Source organism: Macrotis lagotis, chromosome 8 (genome assembly GCF_037893015.1).
Source record: "Macrotis lagotis isolate mMagLag1 chromosome 8, bilby.v1.9.chrom.fasta, whole genome shotgun sequence".
Lineage (NCBI taxonomy): Eukaryota > Metazoa > Chordata > Mammalia > Peramelemorphia > Peramelidae > Macrotis > Macrotis lagotis.
In genome coordinates, this window is record NC_133665.1 from 49,215,214 (window position 1) to 49,241,937 (window position 26,724).

A 26,724-nucleotide genomic window follows, 5' to 3' on the forward strand; every position below is an offset into this window, starting at 1 on the left:
TTTTTCCTCTGTCTACCTTAACTTGATTTTCAAAATCTTTTTTGAACTCTTCAAAATTGGCCTGAGGCCAAGTCATACTTTTCTTGGAGGCTTTGGATACAAAAGCTTTTGACTTTGTTATCTTCTTTTGAGTATGTATTTTGATCCTCCATAGAAACAAGGTAATTGGCTGTGGTTGGAATTTTTTCCCTTCTATTTCCTCATTTCCCTAGCCTATGACTTGATATTTTTTTTTTGAGGTTTTTGCAAGGCAGATGGGGTTAAGTGGCTTGCCCAAGGCCACACAGCTAGGTAACTATTAAGTGTCTGAGACTGGATTTGAACCCAGGTACTCCTGACTCCAAGGCTGGTGCTGGTGCTTTATCCACTATGCCACCTAGCCACCCCCATGACTAGATTTTTTAACTCTTTGTTAAGGTGGGCTCTACTTCCAGGGTGGAGGACACACTGTCCCAAGTTTTTGAGGATTTTTGCTGCTGTTTTCAGGGAAACCCTCAGGGTCCTGCAAGTTCTCAATCCCTCCAAGATCTTATGAGAGACTATGGAGTACTCTTTTGGCCTGTGCTCCAGTCTGACAATGACCACAAGCACTGCCCTCTACCCTGGAGCTGTGAGAAGAGTCCCTGCTCTGCTGCAGGCAATAAGCTCTGTGGTGCTTCTACTCCTTTTCCTGAGACTGGGACCCAAGATCTGAATTTGGGTGAAGCAATAGGTGTAGCAAAGAGCTCTGCAATCCCCCCAACTCCCTTACCGTCTGTGGGCTGAGCTCTTTAGGAGCAGTTGCTGGTGGCTCCTGAGGCCAGTTCCTGGTTCCTAGGGTCCGGGTTTGTGCTGAGGCCTGTGCTGAGCTAGGCTCTGCTCTCATTTTGGTGTGGCAAACTTTTCCTGCTGACTTTCCTAAATGTCTTTGGCAATCTCTGGGCTGAGAGTTCTGGAAATTGCCACCACTGCCATGGACCCAGGCACCCCTTGGTCTGTTCCTAGATGACTAGGGTCTGTTGACTGGTGCAGCCTGGGTTTCACTGTGGGCCCTTTCTAACCTCCATGCAACAGACCCTTTGTAAGGTCTTCCAAGTTGTTCTGAGCTGGAAAATTGTTTCATTCAGTCTTTCTGTGGGTTATGCCATTCTAGAATTTGGTTACAGTCATTATTTAAAGGTATTTGGAATAGTTTGGGGAGGAGCTCAAGGGAGTCCCTGCTTTTACTTTAGCTATCTTTACTCCACCAAATCATCTGTTATTCCTAACTATTACACATCAGTTCCTACAAATATTATGTAACCAAATGTTTCAGAAAATTCTATAGTAAAAGCACTAAAAAAATTGTTCAGGGGAAACAAAGGCCTGAACTCTTTTCTTACAGTTTTAGGGCCTAGAAAAGTTAATTCTAGTCAGGAAGATTCATTAATATTTTTTGCCTTCTTAATTTTGAATTATGCATCTGTATTTTCTTGACCAGGTGTGCTTTCTCTTTATTTGCAGGTGGTTCACTTGTATGAAGAAAGTGCTTGACTCTTTGTTGAGGTTCATCCTTTTGGGGTTTTCTCTTTAGGGGTTTTTCTTGAGAAAAATGACTGGTAATAAGGAACAATGCCATCTGGTAGCTTCAGCTAGGAAGTGCAGTAGTTTTTTTTTTTAAGGTGATACAACCATGTAGAATTGGATACATTTAAAACAAGAGCACAATTACAAAGGAAAGTTTTTTAGTTTGTACTGATTTCAAAGGATTTTTCTCTCTCTGTTCATACATTATTCAATACTTGACTACAAAGACTTAACCTGTTCATCATTCAGTAGTATGGGAGCTGTTGGTTCAAATATTGACGTTAAAAAGTAAGGCGCTATAGTACACAGTAGATTTGCAGATCCATTTATTATTATGGCCAGAGACAGTTGTTAGGTTTTTATTTTATTTTCAGTGTTCCTCTTTCATACACATGTTAATATTAACTAGCTATGTGACTTTTAAGACAAAGTAATAATGATTTGATGTCCAGAAAAATGCTCAAATTGTTTTGTAAGCAATGTTACCTCTATCTTTTCTTTTTCCATATAGTAATGGAATTTTGAATGCCAAAAATCTATATGTGATTTTTGTGTATGCCTTAAATAGTTATGCTTTCATGCATCTTTTTTCCCTAGGATTTCCTAGAAAATCCAAAATTCAAAATGTCATTAGGCACTAAAATCAGAAAGGAGACATTTATTTGATAATGATGATTTCTGTTTGTACATTCATGCCTGCTGTCATTTTTAGCTTAAATATGACATAATAGCTATACTGTTAGTTTTCCATAGTTAAAATATATATATTTCATATATAGAGAGAGAGCTAAAATATATATACATATTAAATATATATTATAGTTTATAGCTGTGTTTTTACTTTTAAGAAATCCACAATATCATTGTATATTAGAGCTAGAAGGAAATTAGAAATCATGTTTATTTTATAAATTCTATTCATACTGCCTTAGTTCAGTGAAATGTAAAATCAATCAATAGACAACTGTCCAGTTTTCCTCATTTCCCCTACCTTTTTGTTGTTCTTATTCCATAGGAAGAAGGTATTGTAGATTTATTTGGTTTTTTCCCTTTCTAATCCTTGTCTCTTGTAAAGATGAAGATAGAGAAGAAGAAAAGATAGGCGTGGAATTATAATATCATATACTAGAACAGGAAGTGATCTTGGAGGTAATTTCGTCTAACCCTCTTAGTTAATAGATTAAGATCTACAAAGAAGATGAAGTTACTATTTTTATTTGAACCCAGAAGGCAGAACTAGGAGCAAACTTTGTATAAAAGCAAATTTTGGTTCAATGTAAAGAAAATCTTCTTACAATTAGGGCTCTCAATATCACTATTAAATCTGTATCCCAGAGAAATCACAATAAACGGGTAAAAAACCCACATATACAAAAATATGCATAGTAGCTCTTTTTGTAGAGTCAAAAAATTGTAAATTGAGGGAATGTTCATCAATTGAGGAATAGCTGAACAAATTTTATGGTATATGAATGTGATGGAACAGTATTGTTCTATAAGAAATCATGAGGGACAGAACTTCTGAATAGCCTGGAAAGACTTGCATGAATTGGTCCTCAATGAAGTGAGCAGACACTGAGTGATGATCAATTGGGATTGACTTGTTCCATTTCATCAATACTATTATTAAAGACAATTCTAAAAGACTTGTGATAAAAAGTCCATCCATGTCTGGAGAAGGAACTGGGGAGTTTAAATGCAGACTTCTTCAATTTTTAAAAGTTGTCTTATATATTGTCTTTTTTTTTCTCTCTAATATTATTTTTCTGTTTTGATTCTTCTTTGACAACATGATTAAAAATGGATTATGTTTAGCATGGTTATATATGTATAGCCTATATTACATTGCTTTCTGATGGGGGGTGGGGGGGAATGGGAGGGAGGGAGGGAGAAAAATGTAAAATTCAAAACCTTGCAATAAAATGATTGTTGAAAACTTTTATTGCATGTAGTTGGAAAAATAAGCAAATATTTAATTAAAAAACAAAACCAATTAGTGCCTCAGGAAATGATAGATTTTTTCCCTCATTATAGATCTTCACTCAAAAATTAGATGACTAATTATTGAATGCTTGGTCAAATGTAGGTTGGAGTAGTTGTCTTCTGAGGTCTTCTTCAACTCTGAAATTCTGAGATTTACTTAAGTTAGTGAAAAAACTGGAACTAGCATTTAGACTTCCTGGCTGCCTACTTAGTACTTTGTACTAAACCACAGTAGAATCACTTTTCACAAATTATATCATTCTGGTGCTTTTTTTTTTAAATTGCTGTGGATGTTCTCCACATGAATCACTGCATACAAACTGTAGAATAAAGTTAAATAAAGTTAAATAGTTCAATTAATATGGGAAGACCTAGCAAATTGCCCTCTAGTGGTATTAATATTACTTGATTTTCTCCTTCAGGACACTGGCATTGGCATGACACGAGAGGAGTTGGTGTCCAATCTGGGAACTATTGCTAGATCAGGCTCAAAGGTAAGTAAAATTTGCAGAGCCTTTCTTTAATTTTTTGTAAGGGTTTTTGACTTAGCTTCAGCAACCAACGGTCTTTTCTTTTTTAGAGCAATTACTTCCAAAATAAGCCTCTTTGGAAGCAAATCCTAGTTTTAGTCTCTACCTGACAAGTTGCTACTTAAGCAATACATTCATTGTGAAGTTTCATATAAATTGTTTTTCTAAGACTACTGTTTTTGAAGGCTTCATATTTCTATTGCATTTTATAAGTTTGGGCCAAAGTGTTTGGACCCTGGTTATTTTCTTAATGATTATAGATTGATCTCTTTGCCACCATTAAAACTTTAATAGAGGCAAACCAATTATTGTGACCTCTAGGACCAGATTTTGACTTTGAAGCTAACTGTAGAAATGTGCTTTGAGAGATGTCTGTAATACTGACAGCTCTATTACTAAGTCTCACTGGTATTTTCATTTTTTCTTACTATTTTTATGTAGTTATTATTTATATTAGATTATAATAAAGAAGTCAATATAGTCTTGAGATATATGCCTTAATCTCTGATGATTATTCTTAATTTTTTTGGAAAACAATTTTTGTTTAGTTTTCAAACAAAAGATAGTGGAGAGGGTGTTAAATGCTTTCGTAAATTTTTAATAGTTTTGCATCTTGAATGTGGAGCAACTTTTTAATCATCCTTTTAATCCTCCTTTGGGGGATTTAGAACTTAAGGGATTCACTTCAACAAGTGTGTTAAGTAATACTGTAGGACAACAGAGCTACAGGGCTGAAATAAAATATTTCCATCTTCAGAGAGTTTATTTCTATTCAGGGATTATATGAAATGGGACTGATGTTCAGCATGTAAATAAATAACTGGTCCAGGTAGAATACTCTGAGAAATTTGAACAAAGGAAGATTATTTTCAGACTTTCTGGAGGGGTTAGTATCATAGTTGAGCCTTTAAGTAAGAGAGATTTCAGTAGACAAAGAAGAGCATCTGTAGATCTTTGGAAAGAGGTAGAAAGTTTATTCAGAAATGGCAGCCTGCTTAAATAGAATGTGAGAAATCAAGATAAGAATGAGGAGCAAAAAATAATCAGATTTGATTATGACCGGAACATAGGATACATCAAGTAATATGAAATAAGATCAGAAAGGTAGATTGGTACTGGATTATGATGGAGGACCTTGGGGGAAGAATGTCATATTTATACTTTATTCAGTGGGTAACAGTAACTTTTTGAAGGATTTTTAAGAGGGCAACATTATTATCTGAATAGTACATTAAGATAGATATGGACATGTATAGGATAGATTGGAAAAAGGACAGACTGGTCGATACAGGAAAACAAGTTTTAATAGATTATTTATCCAGTTTAGGAGTTATAGATGACCTAAACAAGGTAATGTTGAAATGAATTTGGAAAGGAGAAAGTGGATATAAGAAATATTACATACATAGGTAGAAAGAGCAATAGACCAAAGATGAAATCAAAGTGCCCATGTTTCTCAGAGGATGGTCAAGCCGTGAGGAGAAATAAGTAAAGTAAGAACAGTAGGATGCAAATGGAAAAGTCATAAGAAAGACAATAGCTAGTCCTAAAAGAGAGGAGAGACAATAAGAAGCAAATTAGGTTAATATATAAAGGGAGAAACATCACATGCTGAAGGCAGACTTCATATTTCTGAGAGCATTTAGACTGAATCACAAAAATTTAAGGGATAGACTAAATTTCAGAAGCCATCCAAATCAATTTTTATGTGCTTAAAGACTTAATCAAAGAGGAGTGTGTTGTCGCTTGAACAACCTATTCCACATCTACGAAATTTAGTTAAAGTTTGTTCTTATAATAAGCAGAATATCTCTCTTTGCAACTTCTACCTATTTCTTCTAGTTCTGATATCTGGAAACAAACAGAATAAATTTCATTAATTCCTTCATGACAACCCTCCAGATATTTGAAGATAGCCATCATCTCTTTTCTAAATCTTCTCTAGGTTAATCATCTCTAGTCTTCAACCAAATCACATAAAACATATTCTCCAGCTCTTGTACTGTCTTCAGCATACTTTTTTGGGTTTGCTTTGAGTTTTCTGAAATGTGATGTCACAGACTGGATTAAGCAAAATTCATTTGAGACACTATGTCATCTTTAATGCAGCTTAGGGTAGCATTAGCTTTTTCTCTGTTATATCATATTCCAGTTGACATATTAAGCCAATAGTTCACTAAAACCTCCAGATAGTTTCACAAATAATTTGTCTTGCCATGTCTCTCCCATCTTATTTTGTAGAGTTAATTTTATTTAACCAAAATATCTTTGTATTAAAATCTCTTATTCACTTGTATATTACTTGTACTTTGTACATTTGTGTTTTTATACACCCCAGGTCTATTGGTTTTTATTGCTGGCTCTTGTGGATATGGTCTTTGATAAATTACTGATCCTGTATTCAACTATTCTTCCTCTGTTTTTACATATAGTACCTCTGTGGTGCCAGACTTGTCAGAGCTATGAAGACAGTTTTTTCCCTCTAGCCCCTTTTTGGATTTACAAAATTCTATACAATTTTTTTTTTTAACAAAGGGAAGCTTAGGGGCAGCTAGGTGGCATAGTAGATAAAGCACTGGCCTTGGAGTCAGGAGTACCTGGGTTCAAATCCAGTCTCAGATACTTAATAATTACCTAGCTGTGTGGCCTTGGGCAAGCCACTTTAACCCCGTTTGCCTTGCAAAAACCTTAAAAAAAAGGGGAAGCTTTGCTATTTTTTGGTCCAGGGATCTAGACATCCAAATCTTTTTCTTAGACACTAAACTTCTTAACTAGTTATTCATGTCACCTCTGTCCCCCTAAGATCTTTGGCTTTTTCCCAGGTCTTTGTTATCCTTAGAAGTGATTTCTGGACTGGATATCAAAGGAATTCCCTTCAATTGGTGAATGACTAAGCAAGTTGTGGTATATAATTGTAATAGAACATCATTGTATGTAAAAATATCCTGGCAAGCAGGATAATTTCAGAAAAATTTGGAAAGGCTTATTTGAACTGATGCATAATGAAGTGAACATGAGAACGTTGTACATAGTAACAACAATATTGTTCAGTGAACTGTGAATGACTTAGCTATTCTCAGCAATACAGTGATCCAAGATAATTTCTAAGGAATAATGATGAAATAAAATATCTGCCTCCAGAAGAAAAAAAAGATCTTGATTGAATTCAGACTGAAATATGCTATTTTTCACATTCATTTTTTTATTCAAGTCTTCTGTGCAAAAAGGCTAATATGGAAATGTTTTACATAATTGCATGTGTACAGCCCATATGTAGCTGAATGCTTACCATCTCAGGGAAGGGAGAGGAAGAGATAGAATTTAGAATTCAAAACTTTTGAAATGTTTTTAAAAAAATTTTTAAGTGCTTTCTAGGTTTCTTCTGCTGGTATGATTTATCCCCACTTTAATCTCCAGAAGTGGGCAATGGCCATCAATTTTGATAGTTTTTCTAGAGTCTCTTAACTAAGATACAAGTCCCAGGAAGACAATAGAATTCTGGTTTATATGTTAGGTTAATTGATAGCACCCTTTATACTTTTCAACAGGGAATCTTCAACAATCACTTCTCTTTCTCCCTCTGATTGTTACTAGATGACTTCTCCTTTGATGTCACCTGTAGATCTAAATCATCATTTCTTACAACATAAGGTAGCTTTTGTCTAGAGATAGTTTGGCTTCTCCTATCTACTAGCTTTAAAGTCTAAATGGGTTTTTTTAATCCTCTTTTGTGTTTCCCCTCCCCCTGAGTTTCCTGTGTCTTTTCCCATCAATTCCTGTAACTTGTGTTTATTTTGTGCACATTTATTTATATACACATCCCTCCCAGGGTGAATGTTAGTTACTGAAGAGCAGGAACTTGTCCATGTTTGCCTTTGTTTCCCCAGGTTTAGCCTGGCACATAACTGGTACATGATTAATACTTGCTGGGTGATCATTACATTATCTAGATCATTCTTGAAGACCACCTTGACCCAAATGAAAAGCAGCAAGAAACCTTATTGATTTAGGCATGTCCCCATTTGGAGTTAAGCTTGAGATTCTTTTGGGAAGATTGTATAATAAATATGTTTGCTAATTGCCTCCCTGTAGAATAATAGTAGATACCCCCCAGCATGGTAAACTCTGACCACTTTCCCTCCCCTTTTTCATCACAGGCATTTCTGGATGCTCTGCAGAACCAGGGTGAGGCAAGCAGCAAGATCATCGGGCAATTTGGAGTTGGTTTTTACTCTGCTTTCATGGTAGCTGACAAAGTAGAAGTTTATTCACAGTCAGCAGAGCCTGGGAACCCAGCTTATCAGTGGCTCTCAGATGGGTGAGTGTCTTGAAGGAAGGCTAGCCGTAAGGATTAGCACTTGACCTGTAATATATTGACAATCCATTAGCTTGTTTGGAAATATCACAAAGGGAGGGCTCAAGATTTTTTTTTTCCCTCTCTGTAGACAGATATTACCTGTTTGCAACTGAAATCCAAATTGAAAAATTACACTAATTTGGAAAGAAGAAAAACTGATTAAAAGCCCTGAGATGTAAAACATCTGTTTTTTTTTAAGATCACATCTATATATCAGTTTCTGATAAACCAATGCTGCTTGCTGTGATTAAAGATGAGTTATCAACTTCTAGATGTAGAGAATTTTGTGAGCTTTTATTTACAAAGTTAAGATGTTTCTCTCAGTTCCTTTCTTTTAGTTAGAAAGGTGATTTCCAAATATTTCTTTAATGATTGAACTGAAAATCTGATATAGCCATATATAAGCTTATATGTATATAGGTATATTTGTGTATGTATGTACATGCATATATGTGTGTATACATATATGTATATGTATTTGTATATGTGTAGGGAAAAATATTAAAAGCAGAGAAGCAGATGACTACTTAAATTATCTTTCTAATTTTATTCCTCACATATTAGAGTAATTGATGAAGGAAGCTGCATTTCTGAATGTGGTTCTTATCAATAATAAAGAATTTGCTATCAAGGTAGAACTCATAGGAATCTTGGAAGGAAGTTAAGCAGATGTCTGCAATGACTTAAGTGAAGAACGACGTCCTGTTGCCATAGGCATTCTAGATTTGAAGAATTCAAAGAATTTGAATAAATTAATCAATTCAACATGGAAAGTCAATTCAGGAGGTGTGGGATGGTTTTAGAGGTAAGAGTTGAAGCCACAAACACCAGTGATACCCATTAGATTGGGATGAATGAAGGTGTTCTGAAGCAATTAGTGGAAATATGCTGGGAACTCTTTCTGAAATTTCAGTGAATTAGTTATGTTAGGGATAGAACAATGATCAAAGAAAAGGTAGGACTGTTTCTTTGAGTACAAGGCATACCATGATTAAATACTTGATTTCTGGAAAGCCTAAATTATTTTAGAAATGTGAGTTATGATAATAGTAATGAAAACAAAAGAGGGAGAATAGACAGAACTCAATTTCTCCTTTCTTTGTGTGTGTGTGTGTGTGTGTGTGTGTCTGTGTCTGTTTTTGTGTCTGTGTGTCTGTGTCTGTATATGCACCAAGGCTTATAGGTGGGAAGAGTGCAGATAATTTTTCTTTTCTTTTTTACTTGCAGGGGATGCCTGGCAAGGATAAATTTTTTTTTAAGAAATATTTTATTTTGAGTTTTACATTTTTCTCCCTAATCTTGCTTTCCTTCCCCACAGAAGGCAGTCTGTTAGTCTTTAAATTGTTTCCATGGTATACATCTATCTAACTTGAATGTGATGAGAGAAAAATCTTATCCTTAAGGAAGAAAAATAACATAAGAGATAGCAAAATTACATAACAAGATAATGTTTTTCCCCCTAAATTAAAGGTAATAGTCTTTGGTCTTTGTTCAAACTCCACCATTCTTTCTTTGGATACAGATGGTATTTTCCATTGCAGATGGCCCAAAATTGTCTCTGCTTGTTGCCCTGCAGGGATGAGCAAGTCCATCAAGGTGGATCATCACCCTCATGTTGCTGTTAGGGTGTACAATGTTTTTCTGGTTCTGCTCAGCTCACTCAGCATCAGTTCATGCAAATCCTTCCAGGCTTCCCTGAATTTCCCTCCCTCCTGGTTTCTAATAGAACAGTAGTGTTCCATGACATACATATACCACAGTTTGTTAAGCCATTCCCCAATTGAAGGACATTCACTTAATTTCCAATTCTTTGCCTCCACAAACAGGGCTGCTAGCAATATTGTACAAGTGATGTTTTTGCCCTTTTTCATGATCTCTTCAGGTTATAGACCCAGTATTCCTGGATCAAAGGGTACGCACATTTTTGTTGCTCTTCAGGGGTAATTCCAAATTACTGTCCAGAAAGGCTGGATGAGTTCACAGCTCCACCAGCATTGTATTAGTGTCCCAGATTTCCCAGATCCCTTCCAACATTGATCATTGTCCTTTCTGGTCATATTGACCAGTCTGAGATGTGTAAGGTAGTACTTCAGAGATGCTTTAATTTGCCTAGTGATTGAGAGCAATTTTTCATATGACTATGGATCGCTTTGATTTCTTCATCTGTAAATTGCCTTTGCATAAGAGATAAAATATTTTTGTTTATTGCAAAATTAAAATTTATATTTAAAAAATCAGAATACTAGAAAATGTCACTAGGTTAGAAATGTGTGAGTGGCTGTTTATGAACATTTAACAAATTATACTTATAGTTCAGAAATTAAATCCTTGGGAATGATTTTTGCTGATTGATTAAGTGAGTGCCATATAAATTCTATGAAGGCATTTCACAAACGTCATTTCATATTATCCTTGGGAAATAGAGGAAGGGATGCAGGATAGATGATAGTATGGTTAGATAAATTTAGAACTGGCTAAAAATCTGGGCCCCTCCAAAAGAAAATCAAAATAATGATTTGATGTCTATCTGTAGTTGATATTTGGAAGAATATGAATAAGTAATCAAAAATAATGTTTTTCTCCCTCATTTTTGAAGAAGACTATGACATCAGGGAGGTGATGCCATGATAAGCACAGGAATTGGATTTGAGTGAGGGGTTGCCATGCTAAGTCAGCAGTCTCACTTTCTCCTCCAGAGGCATTTGGGTCCAGTGGCCAGATATGAATCCAGACAGCTGGAGATGGTCCTGGATGCAAGGCAATCAGTGTTAAGTGACTTGCCCAATATCACACAGCTAGTAAGAGTCAAATATCTGAGGCTAGATTCAAACTCCTGTCCTCCTGAATCCAAGGCCAGTGCTCTATCCACTGCTTCCCTCAGCACCTACTATATACCAGGCTAAGCACTGGAGTATAATAGAGCTCTGTTCTTGGTCCTGTTCTTTTTTTTTTTAATTTAATATTTATTTATTCTCATTTTGTACAAATAATGTATTTTATACATTAATAAAATATTCTTGTTTAAGAGTAAACAAATACCCCCTCCCCCAAAAAAATATAGACTCGCTTGAGCAATAAAGGGGAGAGAAAAAAATTAAAATTAAAAAAAAGTAGTAATAATTGTAGGTATGGCCAGGTGGCACAGTGGGTCGAGCTCCAGCCCTAGAGCCAGGAGCACCCAAGCCCATATTTGGCCCTGTACACCCAACAATCACCCAGCTTTGTGACATACAAGCCACCCCAACCCCACTGCCCTACATAATCCCCCCCCCCCACACAAAAAAGACATAAAATAAAATAGTAATAATAGTAGGGGCGGCTGTGTGGCGGACAGAGCACTGGCCCTTGAGCCAGGAGCTACCAGGTCCGAATCTGGCCTCAGGCACCCAATGATCACCCTGCTATGCGGCCCCAGGCAGGCCACCCAGCTCCATTTGCCCCACACCCCTTCCCCCAAATAATAATAATAAAAACTGTGCTTCAGTCTGTGTTCCAACACCTCCAGCTCTGTCATGGGTAGATCACATTCTTTATGATAAGTCCATCACAAAAGTTATCCACCATTGCCATTGCTGATCGCAACTCCCTCCTTTCGTATTTCTCTACTACCATGTACTATATTTTCTCTCTCCTTTCACTGACTCTGCTGTAGGGTAGCTAAGTGGCACAGCAGACAGATCCCTGGCCCTGGTTCCAGGAGGCCCCAAGCCCCCATACCACCCCTTAGGCCCCGAGCCCCCATACCACTCCTTAGGCCCAGCATCCACCTGCCCTGTGGTCCTGGACAGGCCATCCAATCCCAGCCCCTTGCAAGAACTAAAAAATAAAATGCATTCTATCTGACCACTCTTCCCCCGTGGTTCATCCTCTCCTCCTTCATTCATATCCCCACCCCTTCCCCCTGTCCCCCCCTTCTTAACTCCAGATGCCTATACCCTATTGAGGATATATGCTGTTTGCTCTCCTAACCACCTCTGATGAGAGCAAAGATTCCCTCATTCCCCCTCGCCTTCCCCCCTTCCATATCATTGCAGTTATATGAAATATCTTGGCCTATTTCCCCTCTTCTTTTTCTTTCTCCCATTACATTTCCATTTTTTCTATTGACTCCATTTTTACACCATATTTTATCTTCAAATTCAGCTTTCTCCTGTGCTTCATCTATAAAAGCTCCTTCTACCTGCTCTGTTAATTGAGAAGGTTCATATGAATATTAACAGTGTGATTTTTTTATACAGGAATACGTGCAGTTCATCATCATTAAGTCTCTCATATTTTTCTTTTCTCCTCCATTCTCTATGTTTCACCTGTGTCCTGTATTTGAAGATCAAACCTTCTGTTCAGCTCTGGCCATTCCAAAAGGAACATTTGAAATTCCCCTGGTTCATTGAAAGTCCATCTTTTTCCCTGGAAGAGGACATTCATTTTTGCTGGGTAGTTGATTCTCGGTTGCATTCTAAGCTCTTTTGCCTTCCGGTATATTATATTCCAAGCCCTATGAGCTTTTAATGTAGTTGCTGCTAAGTCCTGTGTGATCCTGACTGTAGCTCCACAGTATTTGAACTGTGTCCTTCTGGCTGCTTGTAATATTTTCTCTTTGACTTGGGAGTTCTGGAACTTGGCTATAATATTTCTAGGGGTTGTTTTGGGGGGATCTCTTTCTCGGGGGGATCGGTGAATTCTCTCCATTTCTATTTTGCCCTCTGCTTCTAGAATATCAGGGCAATTTTCCTGTAGTAATTCTTTGAAAATGATGTCAAGGCTCTTTTCCTGAGCATGACTTTCAGATATTCCAATAATTTTTAAATTATCTTTCCTAAATCTATTTTCCATATCAGTTTTTTTTTCAATGAGATGTTTCACATTTTCTTCCAATTTTTTTCATTCTTTTGGTTTTGAAGTATTGAGTCCTGCTTTCTCATAAATTCATCAATCTCCCTGAGTTCTATTCTTTGTCTGAAGGATTTGTTTTCCTCAGAGGGTTTTCTTATCTCTTTTTCCATCTGGCCAATTCTGCTTTTTAAAGCATTCTTCTCCTCCATAACTTTTTGAACTGTTTTATCCATTTGACCTAAGCTGGTTTTTAGCATGCTGTTTTCTTCAGCATTTTTTTGGATTTTTCTTGACTAAGCTGCTGACTTCATTTTCATGTTTTTCCTGCATCTCTCTCCTTTCTTTTCCCAGTTTTTCTTCTAACTCCTTCATTTGATTTTCAAAATCTTTTTTGAGCTCTGTCATAGCCTGAGCCCAATTTCTGTTTTTCTTGGAGTCTTTAGATGCAGGAGCTTGTGCTTCCTCATCTTCAGACTGAGTATTTTGATCCTTCTTGGGCTCACAGGCAAAGTATTTCTCAATGGTGTTCCTCTTGTTTCTCTGCTTGCTCATTTTCCCAGCCTGAGCCTGGTTTTGGGGTTCTTCCTGAGCTTTTGGGGACACTCCCACAAGGGTCTCAGTGTGTGAGGCTCTGTCCTCCTTCCTGGTCTGTGAATGACCATAAGCGCCCCCGCCTCTGCCACAGGGCCGAGGTGGGGGGACCCTGTTGTTCTGTGGGGGGGCCTAGACTGTGATCAGGACCTGAATGTGGTCAGAGCCCCAGAGTCCTGTTCCAGGGGCAGAGGACAGAGCTCTGCAGTCTCTCTTCACTCCCCTCCCTAGGTTCAATGGGCTCATGCCCTGGGGGGCTCCTGCTTACCAGCTCTGCCTGCTTCTGTTTTCTGGATCTGGGCTGAGGTGGCCATACTGCTCGCTGTGTGCCCTGAGGGCTAGACCTCTGGCAGAGGTCCCCCCTGCTGTTCCCCCAGTTTGTGCCCGGTGCTCCCCGGGGTGCAGCTCAGGAGACTCCCCCGCTGCTGTGAGCCACAGCTTCTAGCGCCCTGGGGCTGCCTCCGGGAGGCTGAAATTCTTTGGCTCTGGTGGGCCGCCTCTCCGATCCCGGGGAACAGAGCCTTTCTAGTCTTTTCCAGATTACCTTAAGTAGGAGAACTACCTCACTGGGTCCCTTTGTGTGTTCTGTCTCTCAAAAATTTAGTTAGAGTCCTTAGTTGAGAAGTTTCATGAGAGAGTGCCCAAGACATGATCTGCTCTTGTCGCCATCTTGGCTCTGCCCCCCCCCTTCTGTAAATATTTTTGTTATTGATTTGGAAAAGGACAAAGATGGCAAATGTGTGAATGACATGAAACTAGGAAATGAAATTTTAAGCTATAATAGAAGTGTTATGCCCCTTCTCAGATCATGTCTGGAATGCTGGACTTAATTCTGAAGGAAGAACATCCACAAGATCAAGCACATCTAGAAAAAGAGTAGCCATGATTGTAAGAATATTTTCAAATCATGTCATAGGAGGATTATTTTAGAAACATCTGCAACTGGGGAGTGAAATGTGAGAGGGAAATTTTATTTGTTTTGCTTGGCTCCCAAAACTGGGACGGGTAGGTAGAATTTATAAAGAGGGACATTTTGTCTCAAAACAAGAAAAAAACTGACAAATTGAATTGTCCAGTAGAGGAAAGGGAGATCTCAAGAATTCCCTATTTCTGGGCCTTCCATCTCCTGCTATGGAGCATCTCTCGAGAGAATAAGGGCCAATTGATACAATTAAACAACTTCTGTCTGCCTCAGAACAAGGTAACTTCCATCCCTTGTGTCCTGATCTCTCTTCTCCTGTGATGTGGAGACCTCCCTGGAAGAGAAGTAGCCTTCCCTCTGACCTTGGGCCTTCTGTTTCCTGCTACTTCATCTCCAGCCTTTGGAGGGAAGAGAAGTCCCATATTTCTGCATCTCTTCCATCTTGTGCTGCGTTTGTCTCCTTTCTTGTCTCCAGCCTCCTCTTGGCATTGATGACCTCGTAGATAGCTTGGAATATCACACAGGAATTTTACCAGAGAATGAAGCATTATTTACTGTGAACATTTCCGGATAGATTAAGTAGAACAATTGGTCTGCAAGTAGTCAGTAATTCTTATTTAACTTCAATGCCAGCAAGATCCAGACCCTTTCAACCCGAGGGTCTTTGCTCTGAAGGTAGTTGCTCTCTTTTCAGGATAGAGGTACCACAAAAATGCCGCCATCTACTCAGTGATGAACATAACCACATTTGGTCATACCCTACAGATTCTAACAGTTCTCTCCCTCAGTTATTCGTCATCCAAGCCTATTTCCCCATCCCCTACTTAACAATTCATTATTTCCTTCCCCCTCAACCCTTCTACTCAAAGTCTCAATTAAATACTACCCACTCTATCCACATAGATCTTTGGAATGCCTTTTTCATAGACTACAAACTTTGATTCATACTAAACCTTGGACTCTTTCTCTCTTTCCTTCTTTTAGCAGTTACCAAGATCTCTCCTGATAATAGCCAGCCTGGCTACTCTTTCCAGTACTGGATACATTTTTATTCCATCCCCTTGATTCACTATTTGAGGCAAGGGAGTTTGAATATTCTTTGCTCCCCATTGCCACCTCCAGGTTTTTCCCCCCAAAGTTCCAACCATTGAGGAACCTTTGCTTCCTTGAGGTTCATATAATCCATATTTACCACTCAAATAAAATCCTGATAATTTGTTTACAATAGAAATGTCAAATTAGTGCTGCAAAACTCAGGAGTCTAGAACCTGATTAAAATGTACTTGGGAAATGTTCAACAAGAATAAAATAAAAATATATTTCAATGTAGATAATGTTAATTTGTGGTATTCTAAGTCAATATGCAGCCTGTAAGGATTATTTCTATTTGACTTTGACTTCACTGTTCCTTGACCTCCAGCTCACTCCCCTTTTTCCTTGAGTTCAGTAGCTGTTCATAATTTTTCTCTCCTCCCGAATTCCTGCTCTCTCCTCCCCTTAGACTAAAGGACCTCATCATACATGTTGATTCTTCCTCTAATGCCTAACTACACAGTTCCTTAACATATTCACTCCCATGACATCCACCTTTACCAACCTAAGTCACCAAGATGGTCATATCCTTGATCTTGCTGTCTCCCACAAATACTCCACCTCCAAATTCTAGAATTCTTTTTTTTTCTCGAATTCTTAACTGTCAGTAATCTATAGGTTTTCCACCACTCCTTCCTTCCCTTTACCAAACCTTCTCCTTGTCCATGCCAGAACTTCCCTTGATTCCTCTGTTCTCTCCCAGGTGATCACCCTTACACTACTCTCTTCTCTGTCTTGGCTCCTTAATGAGCCAGTTCAAATCTACACGGTCCTCTTCTTTTGAGTCCCTACTCCCCTTATATTTTTTTTCCTGTTAAACCTTTATAACTCACAAATCACTGCTTTTTTGTCCCGATAAATACCTGCTCCCAAATGAAGGTAGAGAAAAATTACTTCTGCTCTGAGAGCAATACAAATTTATTCTGATGTTTTTCCTTCATTCTTGAAGAAGACATGACATCAAGGAAGTGATGTCATGACATGCATGTGAATTGTATTTAAGAAAAAATTCACATCTACTCTATTTGTGATAGGAAAAAAATTAGAAACCATCTGGAGAATATCTGAATAAATTATGATATTCTAATGTTACTATGTTATGGTTCTATAAAAATTATTAATATGTATAATAGAGGTAAGCATGAAGTAGATGACAGTGACTGCCTTGGATGTGGCCAAATTACTTAATCAGCAAACTTTAATAAATGTTTGCTGAGTGGCAGGCCCTGTGCCTAAGTGATGGGAATACAGAGAAAGGCATAGGACTATCCCTGCATCTAAGAGCTTAACAATCTAATGGGGAAATATAGCACATAAAAAGATGCTGAGTTGGGATGGGGAGTGTGATGTGAAGTCCTGCACTGGTGGGGAAAGTCATCTGAAGGAGGTATGAGTTACACAGTTGATTTCATGTTTTGAGAATGATGAGTTCAGAAACCAAAATAACATCATTATGTTTGAGACAAATTACAGTGTGCCCAACTGACTGATCAGACCAATATGAGCTCAGAATGCTGTACCACAGGTTGGGCATTAAATAGTCCATATGAACACCTGGGGTGGGTACTCTAAACTTAAAGATGTCATGTTTGCTTTGAGCTGCTTCAATTCTTTTTTTTTTTTAAGATTTTATTTATTTTGAGTTTTACAATTTCCCCCCAATCCCCCCCCCACACACAGAAGGCAGTCTGTTAGTCTTTACATTGTTTCCATGGTATACATCGATATAAGTTGAATGTGATGAGAGAGAAATCATATCCTTAAGGAAGAAAAATAAAGTATAAGAGAGCATGAACTGCTTTAATTCTTCCTTCCTCAGGGAGTGTAATCCCTTCTCTGATGAGGGCGTGCCATGCTGAGCAGTCCTGTGTCAGTGTGTATCTCATGTTTTACAATATTATTTATAGAGAAAGGTTTAAGACTATCCCTGCCTCTAGGAGCTTACAATCTAATGGGGAAATATAGTTGATGCTGAATTGCAGTGGAATTCTATGCCTTTGAAAATATCCTAAGGTAAAATAACTGATTTTCTGTTGTAAGATTTATTAGTACTGATATGGCATTTTTTCCTCCTTTTTAATCTTAGTTCTGGAGCATTTGAAATCGCAGAAGCTTCAGGTGTTAGAACTGGAACCAAAATAATCATCCACCTCAAAACAGACTGCAAAGAGTTTGCCAATGAAGAACGAGTACGAGGTGAGCAGAGAAGGAAGGACTCTTTACTCTTTGACAGACCTCTGGTTTTGTAACCTAGGCCTGGTGTAGTGAACAGTTGAATCTCAAAATCTATTTCTTCCCATGATCTCCACAGTATACTGTATAGTTCCACAGAAGTATGCTCACTTGGAATGAGATGTGAGTGAGGAGGAGGAGTGATTTCCTATATGGCACTACTGATAAAACAATCACAGCTATCATTTTGAAGATTAGCATAAAGGGAAAAAGTTTAGACAGGAACTAATAACATGTATGAAGAGGAAGGAATATCCTTATGAAAGGATTGGTATTGTAATAAACAAAATCTAGTAAAATTTCAGCTATATTTTCCAGTTTTATAAAGCATGTTTCTCTTCATAATAACTTTCTGGAAGGTAGGTAGGTTCAGTGTTCATGACAAGGCTAATAGAGTGGTAAAACAAGGACTCAAATTCAAGTCTTTGGATTGCAAGTCTGTCACTCTTTTTGCTACACTGCCCCATGTCTGATAACAGCTTTGTGGCTAGTTTTCACTTGGACTTTATAAAATGAGAAAACTTTCTTGGAAGCAGAAGATTTTTTACTTGATCCCATTCCCTTTATAGCTTTCTGTTTTGAATACATCTTAGTATTTTGAAATATTTGAAATCTTCTCTGCCCAGTCAGTTCTTTCTTTCTTCTCTTTCCCCCTGCAGATGACAGTATCAGCTACATGCCTCAAATTCCCCTTTTTTGAATCTTCATAAGATCCATGAGTTGCTGGGGCCAGCATTCTGGGGATGAATCTCATTACCATTAGCTGATTAATTCATTAAGCAGCATCCAAAATTTATTTTCTTACTCTCAGTTTTATTCATTAATTAATTTATTTATTCATTACTTTTATTTTTTTTTTCCAGAGATAGTGACAAAGTACAGTAACTTTGTTAGCTTTCCTCTTTACCTAAATGGAAAACGCCTCAATACTTTACAGGTAAGACTTAGATAAGAATACCAAAAGAATATTCTGTAAAGCAATTTTGGGGACAAATGACCAGTAGACAAAAGGAACAGAAGTTGCTTTTATCAGAACTATGAGTCTAATAACCAGTACATTTCTCATCTGCACAAATCCCCTTTTTAAAATCCTTAATAAATGGTTATATTGTCTTCATGTGGAAGACAAATGCTTAGTATGTGCTATTGGTGGTATAAAGTGCAGGGAGAAACTAAGATGAAGCAAAAACAGTCCTTATTCGCAAGGTGAGATAGAACAGCACATAAAAATCAGAACACAGAAGAGAGAGAATTGACAGAAGGTAACCAGGTAGTTGGGGGAAGGAGGGGAGGGACAAGAAAGATATCCTAGTTAAACTGACTTGATCTGAGTTATAAAGCAAGCCTCAGAATTTGGGAATCAGAACATTCCAGGTATGAGTAACAGCTGGTGCAGAGGCTGGAAGATGAGAGATGCAGTGTAAATACCCTCTAGGGATGAATCCTGGAGTGTTAAGGGGAGTAACTTGTAAGATTAGAAAGATAGGAAGTGATAAGGTTGACACTTTAAATGACAGAAATCTCTAAATTTAATCTTGGAGGTAATAGGAAACCACTGGAGTTGATTGGATATAATTGATTGAACAGTTGATGATTAGACTTAAACTTTAAGAAAATAATTTTGGGAAAAAAATCATTTTGTTAGCTATGTGGAGCACAGATTCGAGTGGGGGAGAGATTGGAGGGTTAGGGAGTTCAATTAAGAGACTATTACAAGTACTCTAGGCAAGAAGTAATAAAGGCCCAGACTATTATGGTGACTTTGTGAATACCAAAGACCAAAATGGCATCCCTATGTTTAAGACAAATTACAGTATGCCCAATTATGACTGATAAGGCTAATATGAACTCAGAATGCTTTACCACAAGTTGGGCACAAATGGTCCATGTGAATACCTGGGGTGGGTACTCTAAACTTAGATGAGGGCACGCCATGCTGGGTGGTCCTATGTCCCATGCTGTACAATCACTTCTAAAGTTCTTCAATGAGACCTTCAGGGTGTCTCAGAATCACTTCTTCTGATCCCCTTATGAGCACTTGCCCCCTGCGAGTTCTCCATAAAGTAGATTTTTTTGGCATGCGTACATCTGGAATTCTAACAATATGTCCATCCCATCTTATTGGCACTCTCTGTAGTAATGCTGGAATGCTAACTCAAGAAATGACTTTAGTGTCTTGTATATTCTCCTACCAGGTGATCTTTACAATCTTCCTAATACAATTTAAATGGAAATGACTCAGCTCCTGACATGGCACTGGTAGACTGTCCAGTTTTCACAGGCATATAGCAATGAGGTCAGCATAATTGCTCTGCAGACCTTCAGTTTGGTAGTGAGTCTAATACTTCTTCTCTTCCACACTTTCTTTCGGAGCCTCCCAAATACTGAGCTACCTCTGGCAATGCTAGTGTCAACCTCATTGTCAATATGTACCTCCTTGGAAAGGACATTACCAAGTAAGTGAACTTGTCCACAGAACTCAAAATTTCTCCATTTGCAGTAATCGATGGTTCCACATATGGTTGGTGTGCTGATGGAGCACCTGTGTTTTCTTGGTGTTAATTGTTAGATCAGAATTAGCACAAGCAGCAGAGAATTGATCCATACTTTTATCTCAGCTTCAGAGGCTGCATTGAGTGCACAATCATTGGCAAACAGAAGATCATGCATCCACTTTGGTCTTACCTTGTAACCTTTTCAAGTTGAAGAATTGTGGTAGCTGACCTTGAGGCTGTGTTCATCCTCAGTGAAGGCATTTGATAACATGGTTGAAAACATCATGCTCAAAAAGTGTGGGAGCAAGGACACATTCTTGTTTTATTCCATTGGTGACTGAGAAATCTCAAGAGCATTGTCTACTATCCAGAACCCAGGCATGCATGCCATCATGAAATAGGTGTACAATACTAATGAATTTCACTGGGCAACCAAATTTTGACATAATTTTCTCTAAACCCTCATGACTGACGGTATCAAAAGCCTTGGTCAGATCTACAAATGTGGTATACAGACTTTGGTTCTGTTCCTGGCATTTTTCCTGGAATTGTCAGGCAGCCAAAACCATATCAACTGTTCCTCTACCTTTTCTGAAGCCACAGTGGTTCTCAAGAAGGTGACCAACTTCCAGGTGAAGGATCAACCTTTTGAGAAGGACTCTGACAAGATTCTTGCCAGCAATGATTAAAAGAGAACTAATCCTGTGATTGTCACAGGACAAACTATTCCCTTTACCTTTATAGAGATGGGCAATGGAAGCATCCTTGAATTCTTGGGGGATAACCTCTTCGTGCTGTATAACTTGGAAAATTTCAGTCAGTTTTTGGATGAGCAATAGACCCCCCCCCCATATACATACACACACCTTGTAGATCTCATCTGGATTAGAATCAGCACCATGTGCTTTGCCACTTGAAAGGAGCCTAATGGCATTCACAATCTCTTTTTCAGTTGGAGCTTCAGCTAGGGACTGACTGACCTCAACTTGTGATAAATGGTCAATGACTTTTGCATTGATTGATGATGATCTGTTAAGAACACTATGAAAGTATTCAGTCCATCTCTCTAGGATCATGTCCTTATTGTTAATCAGTGTGGATTCATCAGTTGAATAGTTGAGATGCACCATATGTCTTTTGCCCATAAATAGCCTTCAGGGCATCATAAAAGCATTTTCGTTTGTTACTGTCTGCATAAAACTGAATTTCATCTGCCTTCTTACTGAGCCAAGAGTCTTGCATCTCTTTAAGCTTCATTTGGACTTTACTTTTTTTTTTTGCTAGGCAATCCCAAGGCCACACAACCAGGTAATTATTAAGTGTCTGAGGCCGGATTTGAGGGCCAGTGCTCTATCCACTGTGCCACCTCACCTCCCCTGGACTTTTCTTTTGATGGAAATAAATATTACCTTCTTAGAAATGGATGAACTATCCTGCTGATAAACCCTATGGAGTTCTCATTTTTTTTTTCATTTAGCAGCTTCTGAATTTCCCCATCATTTTCATCAAACTAGTTTTGGTGTTGGCAAGTGTTCTGGCCTAGACAAGCAAATGCATTGCTGTACACCAGGTCTCCGAAAGCTGCCCACTCTTTTTCTGCTCTTCCGTTGGCTAATTTGTGTGTTCGCTCAGTTTTCCCTCCAAACTGTTTCCACACAGAGAGACACTCTAATCTCTTGACATTATTTCTTTTAGTATTCATTTTGCCTTGGGACTGCAGCTTTGGTTGAATATGAATATTTAGCTTGAAGAGGATGAGTCTGTGATCAGTCCAGCACTCTGTACCACACATTCCTTTGTCATTCTCACATCCTGTCTGTTTCTTCTCCTAATGAGCACATAGTCTATTAGGTGCCAATGTTTGCATCCAGGAAGTTTTACTATATTTGGGGAAATGGAAGACAGTGTTTGTGATAAGAAGGTCATGAGATGTGCAAGTCTTCAGTAAAAGTTGATCATTATTTTTTTTTATTATTTTTTTTTTTAGGAAGACTCAACATTTATTAAGCACCTTTAGTTGTGGAAGGTACAGTGCTGAGCACTGTACCAAGATACATAGAGTGACACAGACAAACATTCAGCCCACGAGAGGGCTTAAAGGCTAATATGGATTTATGAAACACAAACAAACGATGTAAAATGAAAAACATTCTTTACTGTTCAACATCTTGCCCAGCTGTCATTCCTACCTCTCCCTAAACATAATTTTTATCAGTTTTCAATTCACAGGGATTTCAATCACTATTGATTAGTTCACAGAGAATTCAACCTAGAAATGGGAAGTCACTTCATTAATACTTTGAAAACAGGGTATGAGTGAGTTTGACTAATAAATGACCAGGCAGTTCAATCATTAATATTTTTCAAACAGGGCAGCCCCTAAAAGTGATGAATTAAGTACTTTTAATTTACTGAAAGTCTATAATAGGAATAAAATTTTCCTGTATTTTTTATTAGTGATTTTTTTAATTGATTTATTTTCCTAATTTATCGAACTTTCAAGCTGCCTAGGAATCCAGGCTGTCAGCAACTATGTTAGCCATAGTCCTAACAACCAAGTTCTTCAGGCTTCTCCACCAATGATCAGCTGGATTTTCTCTCTATAACATAAATCTCATTTAAGTAGATGATTAAATTACAACATTCGGTCACATCTTCAAAAACTATTCCTATGTGGGAACAGCTTCACATAGTACCACACTTGGTTTTTTCCTCAAGTCTTTTCCTTTCCAAGACAAAAAACACAAAAACCAGGGAATGGAATGAGATGGGTTTTTTCCATATCAAGACGAAAACAATGAAATTCAGAACTGGATCACTTGGTCCTTTCTCTTCTTAACTCCTCCCAGTTCAAAATGCTTAAACCTCTTCATGGCAAGCTTCCTCTTAGACCTGCAGCTGGGTTCCACACAGTCAAGCCTCAGTACAATCTTTTTTGTTTTTTTTTTCTTTTTCTGAAAACTTTCTTTTGTCTGCCCACCACAACCGCTCTGCTTCCAATGGTTTCATCTTTTCCCCAGTTCCTTCAGGGAATCCTGGCTTTTCTCGAACTGCGTCACTTTCTGAGGCTTGCTGCACTTTTTGCACAAAGTTCTGCGGATTTAGGGACTTTCACCAAAGGACGACTCCGCGCTCTCCACCAGGCTCCTCCTGTGGCCAGGCCGCGGGGGTCCCTCAGCCGAGCGCTCAGAGGCGAGTGCCTGGCCAAGGACGAGCTGCAGAAGACGACTGACTTCGAGGGCTGACGGCGGAACACCAAAGATGACCATTATTAACCAACTAACTAATACCATTCCTCCCAAGGACTCCCTGCCATGACTGGTAATTTGAACCTACTCTACCATTAAGGTCACCCAGAATTATAAGTTTGTTTTCTTTTAGTACATTGATGCTAAGGGTCTCCAGGTCTTCCTAAAATTTTTCTTTATCTTTATTGATGCTCATCATGGTGGGAGCACAGGCACAGATGAGGGTGACATGGCATTTTCCTGGCAGTGGTAATCTCATTCTCATGAGCCTGTTGTTTATTCCTTTTGGTAGGCACTCAAGAATGTTGGCTAGATTAGTTTTGATTGCAAAAGCTACCCTAGCTTCACCGTGTTCCCTTCACTGCCACCACTCCAGAAAAACATGTATCCATCTCTGACATCAGTCAGCTGGCCTTCATTTGCCAGTCTTATTTCACTCAGGGCTGCTATTTCTATATGATACCTGCTGAGTTCTCTAGCACTAAGAGCTGTTCGTCTTTCAGGTCTATTGAATCTTGTGTTGTCTATGAATGTGTGTGCATTTCATACACTGATGGTAAGTGAAATCTTTGAAGAAGTTTTTGTAGATTTTAGGGCACCTTTTCTATCCCCTTCCTCACATCAGGAGGTGAGCAGTGCAATCCTTAAACGGGCTGCTCACTCACCCAGAGGGCTGCCAAATCTTACTACAGCTTTCAGTGGGGAAACGACCCTGTGGCCTGGGCCGCCTGTGTGCAAGGTTGTGACTATCATTTGCTTGTTGCCACAAGACTTTGAAGAATGGTTAATTAATGTCTTTGTTGTGTGCATGAATTGGATTTGAGTGAGGTAGAACTACACAACATCATCTACCTCATTCTCTCTTCCAAACTCATCATTATCCAGCATAGCAAGACAGAGTCAAGACAACTGGTGATGACTCTAGATGCAGTGAATGACTTTGACGTCTTCAAAGTCTAACCAAGCTCTAAATGCTCTACAGCACCTGCTTCAGTTGGGTTCATGGCCAATGGAAGGAATTGTTCTCTGTCCATTCCATCAGTGGAAGGCTTCAAATGCTTGGGGTAGACTACCCCACTGCTAACCATTGAACTTGAGACTCCCTCAGTTACCCTCAACCTGCTTTAGCCCACCAGCTGAAACAGTTTACCAGGGTATGGCCACTGTGCATGCTACAGCTTCTTGGCGCCACAGGTGAGAGTTAGTTGGACATCAAAGGTGGAAAGCAACTCTGAAGAGGGCTTGGCAGCCCTCACACCAAAGTTCTATTCTTCCTTGAACACACTCCAGTATTAGATAGAATGCATGTAAGAGATCGTAGAAAAAAATTACTTATCTTGGCAGCTGATTGGTATAGTAAACAAGAGGAGTATAATATGACACCAAGCTTGCAAATTTGGGTGATTAAAAGTAGAGGAGAGAAATTGGATGTACCAAATGTAGATGTTGTTTTCTTTTGATCTGTTTCTTCTAGTATAACTCTAGCATAATGATGTAAGAGTATGGCACAATCTGGTAAGTTGTGGATTTCTTTTTTTTTTTTTTTTGGTTTTTAATGATGTTAGATGGGCAAAATTTTTAGGTGACAGTAAAGGAGCTAGTAGATTGGGGAGAGATTTGATAAATTACAGTGATAGACTATTTTTATAGTATCTTATTTTTCTCATGAATGTAATGATGTTTTTTAAATTCATTGAAAAAAAATTTTGAGTTCCAAATTTTTCCTTCTCTCTCTTACATCTTCTCCCTAAGAGAATAAGCAGTTTGATATAGGTTGTATAAGTATAGTAATGTAAAACCTATTTCCTTATTAGCCATATTGAAAGAAGAAACAGATCAAAAGAAAAAAACAAAGAAAGTGAGAAAAAATATACTACAATCCACATTCAGAGTTCATCTGTTCTCTCTGAATGTGGATAGCATTTTTTTTAGCATGAATCCTTTGGAATTGTTGTATTGCTGAGAATAGCTAAGTTATTCACAGTTCATTGTCATACAATAATGCTATTTCTGTTAGCCTGGGCAACTAGGTGGGGTAGTGGATAGATCACTGGCCTTGGATTCAGAAGGATGGGAGTTTGAATTCAGCCTTAGACAACTGACACTTTACTATCTGTGTGACCTTGGGCAAGTCACTTAACTCTGGTTGCCCCGCATCCAGGGCCATCTCCAGTTATCCTGATTCACATCTGGCCACTGGACCCAGATGATTCTGGAGGAGAAAGTGAGCCTGGTGACTTAGCACAGTATCCCCCCATTCAAATCCAATTTATGTGATTGTCATAGCATCACTTCCCTGTTGTTGTGGTCTTCTTCGAAAATGAAGGACAAACATTACTATGAACAGTGTTCTGATTCTACTCACTTCATTTTGTATCAGTTCATGTAAGTCCAGGTTTTTCTGAAATCTGCCTCTCATCCTCTCCTATAGTACAATAGTATTCCATTACATTCATATACCACATATTTAACCATTGCCCAATTGATAGGCAGCCTCTCAATTTCTAACTCTTTGCCACCATGAAAAAAACTGCTATAAATATTTTTGTACACGTAGTACATGTCTGTCTTTGTCTCTGTCTGTCTCTCTGTCTGTCTGTCTCTCTCTCTCTTTTTTTTAGGATTTTTGCAAGGCAAATGGGGTTAATTGCACACAGCTAGGTAATTATTAAGTGTCTGAGGCTGGACTGGAACTCAGGTACTCCTGACTCCAGGGCCAGTGCTCTATCCACACTGCGCCACCTAGCCGCTCCTTCTGTCTGTCTTTCTTTCCCTTTCTCTTTGTCTCTCACATCCTTTTTATCTCTGAGATATAGACCTAGTGGTATTGCTGGATCAGTTGATTGCTCATTGGCAAATAGTTCCAAATTACTCTCCAGAATGTTGGATTAGTAGT

At 38.4% G+C, this 26,724-nt stretch overlaps 1 protein-coding gene and 1 pseudogene across 1 annotated transcript in view; one reads left to right on the forward strand and one right to left on the reverse strand.

The window, feature by feature from the left end:
* TRAP1 (TNF receptor associated protein 1) overlaps positions 1-26,724 on the forward strand; it is an 81,824-nt gene that overhangs the window by 39,225 nt on the left and 15,875 nt on the right. Inside the window, exons 5-8 of the mRNA XM_074196860.1 lie at positions 3,951-4,022; positions 8,216-8,376; positions 17,940-18,049; positions 18,949-19,022. Of these exons, the coding sequence (XP_074052961.1) occupies positions 3,951-4,022; positions 8,216-8,376; positions 17,940-18,049; positions 18,949-19,022 (417 nt within the window). The remainder of the gene's footprint in view (positions 1-3,950; positions 4,023-8,215; positions 8,377-17,939; positions 18,050-18,948; positions 19,023-26,724) is intronic.
* On the reverse strand, positions 23,366-23,681 carry LOC141495064 (large ribosomal subunit protein eL42-like; annotated as a pseudogene).